Source organism: Rhinatrema bivittatum, chromosome 7 (genome assembly GCF_901001135.1).
Source record: "Rhinatrema bivittatum chromosome 7, aRhiBiv1.1, whole genome shotgun sequence".
NCBI classification, from domain to species: domain Eukaryota; kingdom Metazoa; phylum Chordata; class Amphibia; order Gymnophiona; family Rhinatrematidae; genus Rhinatrema; species Rhinatrema bivittatum.
Genome location: NC_042621.1, coordinates 203,135,331 through 203,149,453, shown reverse-complemented (window position 1 = coordinate 203,149,453; position 14,123 = coordinate 203,135,331). Strand labels below are relative to the sequence as shown.

Below are 14,123 nucleotides of genomic sequence, written 5' to 3'. Positions count from 1 at the left end.
AACAACAGGGCCATCACAAAGGACCCATCCCAGACAGCCAAAAGCATCCAGACCTCAACCTCCCCCTCAGACAGGCCAAGCATCTGGGTTTTGAAACTTCTGAGAGAACAGCAGCCACTCCAGAAACCCAATTCAAAAGTTACCAGTTGGAGGCCGAGTTTCATTCTTTCTACCCAATTGGATAAGCATCACAACAGATCAATGGGTACTATCCATTATAACACAAGGTTACCATCTGGATTTTCTCACAGTACCCAGAGATTGCCCACCAAACTCCTTCTGGGTACATAAAGATCATACCACTCTTTCAGAAACAGAATTATCCACCCTACTGAGAGCCAGGGCCATGGAACCAGTTCCCTGACCTCAGCAGGGCAAAGGATTCTACTCCCGATATTTTCTCATTCCAAAGAAAACAGGAGGACATGGTCCCATCTTAGACCTCTGAAATCTCAACAAATTTCTACGGAAAGAAAAATTCAGGATGGTATCCTTAGGCACCATGCTTCCCCTTCTTCAATCAGGAGATTGGCTCTGTTCTCTGGATCTTCAAGACGCTTATGCTCACATTCCAATATTCCCTCCTCATCGCAAGTTCCTGTGTTTCCTGGTGGGTTATCAACACTTTCAATACCGGGTTCTACCATTCGGACTTGCATCGGCACCACAAGTATTCACAAAGTGCCTAGCAGTGGCGGCAGCCCATTTATGCAAGGAAAGCATATACGTTTTTCCTTATCTGGATGACTGGCTCATCAAGAGCCAATCAAAACAAGGAGCTCTTGACTCTCTCAAACTCACAATCTGCTTCACTCGTTGGGATTTCTTATCAATTACCAAAAATCCCATCTCACCTTCTACATTTCATCAGAGCAGAATTGAACACCACCGTGTCAAAAGCCTTCCTACCAAAAGACCGTGCAGACACACTCTCCAAATTTGGGAAATTTCTGTGCGCAAAGACAACAGCTATAGCCCATCAGTTTCTAACTCTACTGGGCCACATGGCTTCCACAGTCCACGTCACCCCTATGGCCAGATTAGCCATGAGAGTAATGCAATGGACTTTGAGATCATAGTGGCTCCAAGCCACTCAACCACTCTCATCTCCAATTCAAATAACCCACCAGTTACGTTCATCTCTCCTCTGGTGGACAAACACAAACAACTTGCTAACAGGCCTACTGTTTCAGCAACCAGTCCCAAAGTGACCTTAACTACAGATGCATCCAGCTTAGGTTGGGAAGCGCATGTAGAAAATCTTCTGACTCAAGGTACTTGGACAAAACTCGATGCAACATTTCAAATCAACTTCCTGGAGCTTCGAGCTATACATTGTGCTCTATATGCGTTCAAGTACTGCCTTTCACACAAGACTGTTCTCATACAAACAGACAACACAGTTGCCATGTGGTACCTGAACAAACAGGGAGGTACAGGCTCTTATCTCCTTTGCCAGGAAGCTCTGCAGATTTGGGACTGTGCCCAAATCTGCACAGCAGATTTGGGGCACAGTCCCAAATCTGCACAGCATTCCATGTTTCTCCGGGCCACTTATCTAGCAGCACACACAACGTAGTTGCAGATCGCCTCAGTCATCAATTACATCCCCACGAGTGGTCCCTGGATCCAGAGGTAATGACCAGAATCTTCCAACGTTGGGGTCAACCAACAAATAGACCTCTTTGCATCTGAACTGAATCACAAAGTGGACAGACTCTTCTCCCTACACAAGCAGAAAAACCAGTTAGCCATGGACGCCTTTGCTCGCCCCTGGAACTCAGGCTCCTATACGCGTATCTTCCGATATGGTTCATAGCAAAAACTCTAATGAAGCTACAGCAGGACAAGGGGTCAATGATACTCATAGCCCCTTATTGGCCTCGACAAGTGTAGTTTCCCATACTTCTCGACCTCTTGATCAAAGAACCAATTCGCCTGTGCTTAGCACCCACTCTCATAACTCAGGACAAGGGCAGGTTGCTCCATCCCAACCTTCATACCCTATCCCTCACAGCCTGGATGTTGAAAGCTTGATCCTGCAACCACTCAAGTACTTGTAGCTTCACAAAAGCCTCCCACATGAAAATCCTATCGGTATAAGTGGAAAAGATTCACCTCATGGTGCACCCAGAAAAGCATAGATCCCTTTTCTTGCCCAATGTCATCTTTATTAGACTATCTCTGGCACCTTTCAGATTCTGGTCTCCAGACTTCGTTGGTAAGGGTACACCTGACTGCTAACTCAGTTTACCACAAGGGAATAGGGGATGCTCCGATATTTATTTATTTACTTATTTAACAATTTTTTCTATACTGGGGACCTAACCTTCACATCAGTTTACAATCTTTTAAAAAAACATAAAAACCATATTATACATAAACAGTAATAAATGACAATAACTAGTAAACTACAGAATTTCATACGACAAATCTTGCATCTACCAAAAAACACATTCCCGTCAATCATAATTTACTTCAACACTTTATCGTGACTGCTCAGTTGTTGTTCTCACCATAGGCTTGTTTGAATAATCATGTTTTTAAGTTTTTTTAATTGTGTTTGTTTGGATTCCAGCCTTAATTTCACTGGTAGCGTATTCCAAATCTTGGGGGCTGCTAGGGATAGTGCTCTGTCTCGTACTGCTATTAATCTAGCGGATGACAGTGATGGAATTGCCAACAAACCTTTATTTGATGATCTCAAATTGCACTGTGGAGTGTGTAGTCGTATAGATGCAGTTAACCATTCTGAATTTTCTGTATGTATTGCTTTGTATAGGATTGTTAAAACTTTGTATTGTATCCTTTGTTCAATTGGAAGCCAATGTAAGTCAATAAGTATTGCGGTTATATGGTCGTGTTTACGGATTCCAGTTAATGTCCTTGCAGCTGCATTCTGGATGATTTGCAGAGGTCTCAGGGTAGTCCAAGCAGCAGGGCATTACAGTAATCAATGCCACTAAACATTAGGGCTTGCAGCACTTTTTTCTAAATTCTTTTTTTATTCAGCAGAGGTTTTAATCTCCTTAACAGAAATAATTTAAAGAACCCATTTTTCGTTAATGTTTCTATATAATTTTTACAGTTCAATTCCGGGTCTAAGATTAACTCCAAGGTCTTTAATTTTTTTGGCCAGGGTAATCTGATTTATTTTCCTATCTAAATTGGAAGTTCTTCTTGCTCATTCCTCGTTTCCTTTCTAGTAGCATTATTTCAGTTTTTTCAATGTTGAGACTTAATTTCATCTGTGTAAGTAACTCCTTTATGATGTTCATATACATTTCTGTTATTTGAAAAGCTTTCTCTAATGTATCTTTGACTGGTATTAGAAACTGTATGTCATCCTTGTAAAGATAATACGACAATCCAAGGCCTGACAAAAGATGACACAGTGGTGTCATATATATATTGAACATAGTTGCTGATAGTGCGGACCCTTGTGGTACCTCTGTTTCCAGCTTCACACTATCTGATAAGGAGTTGTTTATAAAAACTTGATATGTTCTATTATTCAAAAAAGATCTGAACCATTCTAATGTTTTCCCCTTTATTCTTATTTCTAATAATCTTGTGCACATGATCTTATAGTTGACCGTATCAAACGCAGCTGATAGATCTAACATTACTGTCCTGAATCGAACCCTCTCAAAACCGTATCCTGTATTGATGATAGCATTTTTGTACTGTGATTCTTTCTAAATCCGTACTATGTGGCATATATTAGATCATTTTGTTCCAGATGTTCATTCAATTGTTTGAGTCCCACTTTTTCAATCAATTTTGCAATACTAGGGAGAATTGATATATGCCTATAATTAATATTTTGGTATCAAGATTTTTCTTTTTTAAGATTGGCTTAATAATCGCATGTTTTAACTGTTCTGTTAATATGCCGCCTTCTAGGGATTAATGATTAATATCAATGTTGGTGCTATTGTCTGGTTTACTTGTTTTAGGGTTTGGACTGGAATTACATCTATTGTATGTTTTGCAGGATTTAAATTTTGAATTAATGTAATTACTTCTGGTAGTGTGACTTCTTTGAAATTCTCCCAACTTGGTATTTCCTTTTTAATCATTGTTATATCTTGTGTTATTACATTATCTACTTTTATATTTAGAGTGTCAATTTTCTTTTTAAAAATTAAGCTAATTCCTGACAAAGGTTCGATTTACCGTCATTATTTGATTGTGTATTTTCTGGGGTCAGATTCTTCACTAAATTAAAAAGTGCCTTTGGGATTCTTGTACTGTTTACAGTTTTGTATTTTCTATTGTTGCTGTTCTGGGTGATAAAAACTAATAAAACTATATGTTTAAAAAAAAAAGTGCCTTTGGATTTTGTCCACAATTATTAATCTTTTTTCTATAATACACTTTTTTTAGTTTGATTTATAAGATTTTTATAGAAATTCAGGTGTATACGGTAATTTAAGTTTATATTATTCTTATTTTTCTCCAGCATCGTTCTTTTCTCCTTAATGCTTGTTTTGCTTTTCTTATTTCCATGTTGAACTATGGATTATCTTTATGTACAGTCTTTAAGTGTTTTGTTTTTATGGGGTTTAGTTTATTTGCAATGCAACCCCCTTGTCAGTAGGTTTATGAGAGGTTTAATTCAACTTAAACCCCCTCTGCGCCCACCAGTCACAGAATGGGACCTTAATGTAGTACTAGCAAGACTCATGCGTTCTCCCTTTGAGCCTATAGATTCCTGCGATGTTAAACTTCTTACATGGAAAGTTCTCTTCCTAGTAGCTATTACATCTGTTAGACGAGTTAGTGAGTTACAAGCAATTGTAACATACTCACCCTATACCAGGTTCCTACATAACCAAGTGGTCCTCTGTACTCACGCTAAATTCCTTCCCAAGGTGGTTACAGAATTCCACTTGAATCAGTCTATAAATTTGCCCACATTCTTTCCAAGACCTCACTCTCACCAAGGTGAAAGACTTTTACACACCTCTGACTGTAAACGCGCGCTAGCGTATTATCTAGACCGTACTAGAGTCCATATAAAATTCACCCAGCTCTTTTTTACTTTTGACAAAAACAAACCCGGTATGGCAGTGGGCAAACAAACTCTCTCCAACTGGCTAGCAGAGTGTATAGACTTCTGCTATGAAAAAGCAGGCCTTTCTCTCCAGGGACGAGTAAAAGCGCAATCAGTTAGAGCAATGGTAACCTCAGTAGCACACTATCGTTCAGTACAGATTGCTGACATCTGCAAAGCTGCAACATGGAGCTTTCTTCACACATTTGCAGCTCATTACTACTTGGACAAGGAAGGATAACAAGATTCAACCTTTGGCCAATCTGTCTTAAAGAACTTATTTCCAGTATAATCCCAACTCCTTCCACATCTAACCTGCTGTGATTGCAGGCTGCCTCATTTTTTCCAACAGTACACCAGTTGTGCCTGTTGCACAAGTTGTACGCTGTTGGTCCAAAAATAAAAAATGACTCAGCCTGTAGCTTGCTAATCACCCATATGTGAGGACTATCATCTTGCTTGTTCTGGGATAAAGCAAAATTGCTTACCTGTAATAGGTGTTATCCCAGGACAGCAGGATGTAGTCCTCACGAAACCCACCCGCCACCCCATGGAGTAGGGTCCGAAACGTATTATTTTAATATTTCACTCGCATTTATTGCTACAAACGAGACTGAAGGGAGACGACTGTGGCTCGATAGATAATGGCATGCTGGGCATGCTCAGTGGGTTCAGTGTGCCAGTCAAAAGTTTCTAGAAACTTTGACAGAAAGTTTTCCGTAATAGGGCTCCGTCCAGTGACGTCACCCATATGTGAGGACTACATCCTGCTGTCCTGGGATAACACCTATTACAGGTAAGCAATTTTGCTTTCCTGCTCTGGACAGCATTGGGTACCTTTTCTAGACTCAAAACCTAGAGGGTCAATTGTTTCAAGATTACCCTTTAGCTCCAGTTTGTATTATTGTCCTTCCCTTTGTGGGATCCTGGTGCATTGCTGCCTCAGTGCATCCGACCCTAGATGGAGCTACGACAGTGTGGAGGAGTAGCCTAGTGATTAGAGCAGCGAGCTACGAACCAGACCACCAGGGTTAAAGTCCCTTTGTTGCTCCTTGTGACCTTGGGCAAACTTAGGGGGTCATTTATCAAAGTGCTTTATGGCTTGATATTACCCAGTTAGAGAGTCCAGCAAACTAGGTTGAAAGAACATTATACAAATCTCATCTTTAGGTGAGTTTCCTCACTCCGAAGGACATCAAATCTTCACAAGAGTGTACTGTTCTATTCGTACATCTCACTCTGAATGTCAGTGGCCCCTAACCCCCCCTACACTACTTCCTAAACCTCACCTCAAGGTACTAGGTGGGCCTCATATAGAGGTATAAATACCTATGTACTATAAGGGCCTTATAGCTAGTCTCCCCTCTCTCTCTCCCCCCCCCCCCCTCCCCCAGTGGTTGAAGATAGGAATTGCAACAATTGTGGTACTTATCGCAAAGTGCGAAGAAGTTATCGCACTCTGCGGTAATACCTATGTGAAGCGCTAAGATAGCGCACTTTGTGATAAACAGGCTATTACCATAAAACACACCCCTTTTCCTATCGCATGCGATATTTACTGCATTTTGATAAATCGAGGCCTTAGATTGTAAGTCCTCTGGGAATAGGGAAATACCTGCAGTACAGTACCAAGAGATATCAGACTCAAACATGTGTCCTAAGCCAACTCTGTTCTGTAATGAAAAATTTATAGGAGTTCAAAGATTGGGGACATAATGATGTACAATATTATAATTAAATAACAGTAGGACAAATTAAGGCAATGAAAGTTCAGGTCTTGAAAAGTGGAATCTTGAGTGTGAGTTCGGAGCCCATGCTTGCAATAACCGATCTAGTAAATTTGTCACTTTTTGTGAGTGCGTTTCTTACAAATGTATAATTTTTTTCCCACTGATGTGTTTTAGAGTTGAACAAAAACCGAAGAAAGCTTTTTGATCCACCAAACATACGCTCCTCATTTCTAGAAGGAGGAGCCAGTGGAAGACTTCCCCGCCAGTATCATTCAGACATTGCTAGTGTCAGTGGTCGCTGGTAGCAGTAAGTTACAGAAAATGAAGAGAACTGTAAAGAAGGAATGGAAAACCAGTGGATAACCTTCAATGCACACTACACTCAGCACTTTGGAGATCTAAGATATTAAGGACCAAAGCATTTTGTCCACACAAGTAATTGTGCCAAAAGAAAGGAAAAATGTTCACCTGTCATTTTTTTTAGAATACCAAATGTGGATTTCTTTTACTTATATGTAGACTGGACAGGTTTGCAGCAATAATTTTTGACCAGTATTTTATTATCTATAATTATGTATGCACTGAATTTTTTTTTTATCTTTTTGAATGATAGAATAATGAACAGATGGCATACCAGAGACACTAGCTTTGAGCTTTATTGAGATGGAATTTTCTGGTACTGCTTAAATAATTTTTGAGGTCTTTCTGCACTTTACATTTTCTGATTTCTTGCCCTGTGGAATAATTTTTCTCTCTTCCAGGTAAAATATATTGGCATTAATGGAATTTAGTGTTTCTACAGTAGATCAGATTTCATCACTCAAATGTTTTGTTTTTAATTATTACTGTGTAGATTTGGTTTTGCAAACTACTAGGAAAATATTTCAAAGGGCATCCACTAATAGCAGATCAGCTCAAATTTTCCTTCATTTAATATCTAGAAACACTTGCAATGAAACTAGTTCACTGTAACAGATGTATTGAAAGACCAGGATGGGACCCTGTAATATGAACCCTTTGTTGTCATCAACTTTGCTGTTGCCTGTAGTTTAAGACTGTTTACTAGTCAGAAAGCAAAGGGCTATTTTAGTATACTGCCATATAAATGACATTTATTTATATCAAACATTTTATTTTTCAGTTCTATTAACCTGCATAATTGTAGATTTAAACAAGATATACGAAAGGCATTCATAAAACTAAAGCTCTAGAAAAAACCATGTTGATTAAAACGAAAACTAATGCAATTTGACAGAACAGACCTGTTGCCGTTAAAATAAGACGCAAGTTACTTATATGGCTGCATGCATTGAATACATGGAATAACTTTGGTAACGTGGATTGATTTGGGTCCAGGATTGTCAACAGTTGGAAACCTTAAACTATCAAAGTAGCAGTTTTTGTCCCGAAGGAAAATACTTATATAGCTAGAGCTTATTATTGCTATCTTATACTGTGAAAGTCCAAGAAATCTGAAATTATTAGTTCTAGGAGTTTTTCCCAGATATCTTGACATGGATTTATGAAGGATTCACAGACCAGGAATATCAAATGCCTTCCTATTTTTTAAATTACAATGCAATATTGAGTTTCCAAGCAAATACATTTGTTGCAGTGTATGACACCGGAATTATTGTGAACTGCCTGTACTGTATGTCATATGTTCCATGTTTGAGCATTTTTAAAATAGACATAAACCACTTTTATATTTTTTTTCACTGAAGGATTTAGCTGACCATAAGGTCATTATGCAAATATGAGATAGGAAGTACCTATTTTTGTACCACTTTCAGTGGACAGTTGTCACTTTTGAAGTTTTTAAAAATCTAATAATTGCAGAGAAATTTGCAAACACAAAGGGAACTTTTTTATACTTAAAAGCTGGTTACTTGGGTTGGGGGTTTTAAATGTTGGTACTGTTTTCATTAGCAATAAGACAGTGCAATACTGCTTACTGTTGATATTGGCCTGTCCCCACTTAATTTATATTTAAACAATTTCCCATGCCAAAAATCAGGTTAAGCATTTTAATTTTAGAGGCTACTGGAGCTTCTTTACTATCAAGTTTAACATAATTTGGTAGACTTCATCAAATACATATCTTAAACAAAACATATACACACAGAGGGAATAGCTACAGTGTATATCATAAATAATTTAGGATTTTTTTCCCTTAAACATAATGTAGCTTCACGTGGTGTTAGACTTCAGAGATAAATATGGTAATGAGTTGACAGTCTGGTGACCATTTATTTATGACACATACACCAAAGTGAAATAGTATAAATGTGATAGGGTTGCACACAACAAACACACTGGAAATTAATTTTCTCATATTGATTTCATGAAGGGAATGACATAGTATACAGTGTTGTCATAAAGTGTTACTTTATGCATAGATTATTTGGATCATTTGACTGCAACTTAATTTTGAATCTGTGCCTCAATAGTGACCAGTTATCTGTAAATATAGAGCAGATACAGATATTTTTGTTGCGGGTTGTGACCTTATGAAATTATTTTAAATGAAATGTGGAATGAAGAACATTAAAATGGAATTTCTTTTTCAAAACTAATCGTTACGTACAAAAATAAATTTATATAACCTTTTGTTGTGTTCTTGTCAGTTTAACAAAGTGGTTACTGATCAATAACCTTAAAAAGCAATGGAAAAATGCTCCAGACAAAGAATGCAGGAGATGTTCATTTTGTTCTCTGCAGCAATTTCTAAGGCATTTATCCTTCCTTCTAAATCCTCAAATACATATATAAAATTATGGCTGCATAAATCCTTTGTTTATTGAAACTTGTTCTTCTAATACAGTACTATGAAGAGAGATATAAACCATGAACATATTTTGGTTTGTTAAATCAAAATCTTGTAACTATTTCAAAGCAAATTAAAAAAACAAAACCCTGTAAATTATAAGAAAATTCATAAACACAAATTATATAAATGCATTCAGAATGAGAATATTTTGGGCTGAATACAAAATAAAACAAAATAACCTTAGCATTCAGCTACATAATACAAGGTATCTATTTACATACCCAATTGACCAATGTTGTGGCCCATACCACAGATAGCATCAGGATAAGAACTGAAACATTGGTTGGTTGAGTATATATATGCTATGCTTGTGTAATTGAGAATTTAGGTACTTTGATTCACTTTATTTAAACTTCTGTCCAGTTGAATATCCATGTATAGGTTTTCCTTTTTTCTGAAGTTGGAGCCTGCTGGTATAGTTCACAATGTATTCTTTCATTCTTTAGGGCAGGCCTGATCACCTAGATCAGTGCTTGGATCTGATATCCTTTTGTCAGCTTATCACAAGACTTAGCAATATTCAAAGTGCCTTCCTGTAAGTAAAAAAGCATTTTACCTGTGGAAGTAGTAGCTTTGAAGATAATCCAGTCTGCCTGCAGGTAAAAGTATGTGCATTGTTCAACAACACACCTAATTTTATGTATGGATTCTAGAGGTGTTTGTGGGGCCATGAGAAGAAATCATCATCATTGTTTTTGTTTCATGCCTTTCCAGCCAGAGAGATCAAGGTGTGTTATAAGATACACATGGACAATACATGTTAGAAGTCATTAAACATTAAAAAAAAATAAAATAAAATTTGGGGATTGCATAACAGGAATGAGACAGGTGATCATTAAATGCATAAAGTAGAAAGCCAGGTTCCCAAATGACAATAGCATAGATTAATTATGTACATCTTACCACAGGAATAGTGCAGGCCCTCGATCCCTTCACTATCCAAGCCTCCATCGATGCTGATCGATCAGTGAAACGACATGGAACTCAGTGGCCTACATAGATTACACATGGACTGCATTCTGTCAGTCCTGCCAGCACCAGACAAAGGCACAAAAACAAAGCAAGGACACACAAACTCAACTAAGGAATAGAATTATAGTCTGCCAGGCTGCATAGCATTAAGGTCTGCCATACGCCTGGCAGAGCTGAAAGGAAGAGACCAAGAAAAAGAAAACTACTGTAAGGTAAATAGAAAAACAGCTGCTGCTCCAGAAACAAAATCACAACAAAAACTGAAGAGAGAGCAAAGCTGAATACCATGACCACACGGCTCCATGGAAGAAAAAAGACTGAGGGACTCTGCTTAAGTGTCAGGGTGAAAGAGCTGCACATGCTCAGTAGAGCATGTTTGAGAGTTCTAGAATCTTTGAGATCAAAGTTCTGTGCCAGGCTTCATCTGATGGATTGCCATCCTGCTTGTCCTGAGAGAAATAACTAAAACTTAAAGACACATATACAGATTAGAGAGGGAGCTTAAACAGGATTGGCCTGAAACATAAAAATCATATCAAATACAAAATTCTTACCACAATCTACTCTATAATCCCTCATCAATCTGGCTCTGCACAATGTTAAGGCTCTACAAACTGACATGACAACTTCGCTCAATGGACAAATGTATTCTTGAAATACCAACAATAAAAATAGCAAGACTTGACCGGACTTGCAGACGTGTGTTCTCAGTTGCCGGCCCGATTCTTTGGAACTCCTTACCTGAAGACATTTGCCTAATACCCAATACTAAAGATTTCAAAAAGACTTTAAAAAATTATTTTTGTACCATTGCCTACATCATCACATAACTATCTTCCTATGTTCACCTCCTATTATCATGTTTAAGGAAGGATGTGAACCCCTAGGCTGAGATGAGTGATGTCTCCGCCCACAAGGAGGAGCCCTGTGAACCTCACCGTCAGCAGGCACAGTCTCAGACACATAGGACACAGCTAGGAATGAAGATTTATTAAATAGAAAGGAAGGATTAGTCTCCACAGAAATGGAAAATGTTCGTACAGTCCTGAGCAATGGGAATTACCCAGTGAGACACCGCTGAGAAGATCTGGTAGTGGCCCATGGAGCGGGGTACACCAGAGATCCCCTCTGAGCCTAGGCAGCTTCAGGAATACAGATCCAGTAGTGGCGCGTGGAGCGGGGTATGCCAAGGATGTCTGAACCATCGATGTTGAAGAACTGCTAGCAATGCCGGAACCTGGAAGTGGCTCCTGTAGATGGTATGCAGGTATTCTGTAGGTGAATGACTCCCACAGAAAGTAGGCGGTTGTGGCCCGAGGATCGGGGTACGCCGCGTGGAATCCTCAATGCAGTCTGTATAGTAGAAGTCAGTAGAGGTACTTCACAGGAGGTGGTTCCTGGAGCGAGATAGAGACCAGAGAGAGGGTCCACTAGCAGTCAGGCAGGAAGACCCTCCGAGGAGTGGCTAACCGGGAACGCAGGGGAGCCCCCAAGGAGCGGGTACTCACGAGTGTCCATATGCCAAGACTGAGTCAGGAACAGGAAGTCTTTGAAGTGGAGATTACAGCAAGATGGAACTCCTTGCTAACTCGAGGAAAGCAAGGGCAGGTCAGATTAAATACACTGGCGGGTTGACATCATCAGGCAGGGATGCCCCCGAGGTTCCAGCCATGACGTGTTCAATTGAGGCCCTTGCGCCCATGCGTCTAGGTAACCCCGGGTCCAAGTCGGCAGTGCCCACGCTGTCCCGGGAACACCGGAGAGGTCGGCATGGACTGGTAGAGTCTGCCATTCTTCCCAGACTTGATGGAGCGGGGAAAAAAGAGGTGAGCACGAAAGGTCGCAGCCGTCTGCGACCGACAGGCGTAACATATCTTTAGCCAAGTAATTCTAGTCTATTATCCAGCTGTGTCCTATATGAGTCCGCTAGTCTTTGATGTTTTTATTTACAGCCCTCCCCCCCCCCCCCTTTACTGCTTAAATGATGTTTTTACACTCATATAAAGATTTTATGTATGTTTTATTGTAAACTGCTTAGATGGATTAATTTAATCGTATTAGCAGTATATAAAAACTTTTAAATAAATAAACTGCAGGATATGAACTGACAATGTGAGTGCTGAAATTAAATGGCAGTTAAAAATAGCTATACATTTTGAGTCTGGAATCTGGGCCCGAGCTATAGTCAGGCAATTTTGTACTTAAGGCTAAGTGAAAATGTGCACCCTGATCCTGTACACAACACATGATACCATGAGTTGGAGACTGTTAAAATGTTTTGTGTTTGAAACATAATGCAATTGGTACAGTACCTGAATGTAATGTACTTTGAACTGCTAAAAAAGTAGAATATAAAAATAATAAATATTTATAACTTACGAGTAGACATGTGACCCTGGTTCCAAAAATGTGACCCTTATGGATGCAGTTTTTAATCTCTACCACAACTGATAAGTAATATTTACCTTTTAAAGCAGAGTTGAAAAGGGATGTGTTCCTTTAAGCCATGATGATCGTGCTTTTTTGCTTTCATTGAATTATATGACTTTTGATGATATGAAATTGTTCTAGATCTCATTAAAAGCAAACTCTTCACTACCAGGCACCTTATATTGCAACACAAAATCCTGCCAAAAACAATCAGAACTTTATAGTAATCCTGCCATACCAAAACACTACTGACATCTAGCACTTGCACAGCAACAATCTTACTGCAGGTCCATGCCTCCAAATTCTCCCCTCCTTTTCTATTGCCTCAAAAGAGAGAGAGAGGCACTTTGTTCTGTCTGCTCCAGCCTCTGTGTCACCTAGCCCCTCCCCTCTCCTGTTGGGAAGGGGCTGGAGCAGGAAGCAGAAAGCTGTTCTCTGTTGAGTGTGATTCATTATGCAATTTGAAGTAAGATTGACCAGAACAGACCAAAGGGCTACTCTGCTCACTAATCCAGCCACTCCCTGTTTATCCTGGTCTGGGATATAGAAGCAGCAGTGTCATGGCACCATTCTGTCTATGGCATTTATATGTAAGTGTATTGTAAGATACCAAAGTAATATACACATCTTTTTTACCCCAAATCAACTTTCTAACTTTTTGTCAAATAAGGAAATACCCTTAAACAACTCATCTCCAATACTGTCAGAACATCCATAATCTGGTATGAAATCCCGAAAGTAATAAGGTTGCTCCCCGTAGTGTAAGTAATTCTTATTTTGGGTTTTTCCCCTTTATTTTCTTTTGCAGTTGTGGAATTAGGTCCTATATATATATATATATATATGAAATTGCAGGCATCTGAACATCAACACACAGCACAAAGTCATCTAGATGCGTATTTGTATATTTTATTATTTTTTTCTCTCATACTAAATTACCAATGCTAGATAGAGACATTATAAAGAAATATACTTGTATGGTTACCCTATTCATATAAATGGACAAGATCCAGGTCACCTTTCATATAGCTTGTATTTTTAAAACATGTAACCGAAACTTTTTCGGCACTTTGTAAGAAAGTATTAATCAAACTGAATATTA

General features: G+C 38.9%; 1 protein-coding gene across 1 annotated transcript in view; it reads left to right on the top strand.

Annotated features, from left to right (window-relative positions):
* The window catches only part of BICC1 (BicC family RNA binding protein 1), a 677,586-nt gene extending 668,186 nt beyond the window's left edge, over positions 1-9,400 (top strand). The window contains exon 21 of the mRNA XM_029609769.1: positions 6,964-9,400. Within this exon, the coding sequence (XP_029465629.1) occupies positions 6,964-7,094 (131 nt within the window). The 3' untranslated portion in view covers positions 7,095-9,400. The remainder of the gene's footprint in view (positions 1-6,963) is intronic.
* The last annotated feature ends 4,723 nt before the right edge of the window (positions 9,401-14,123 follow it).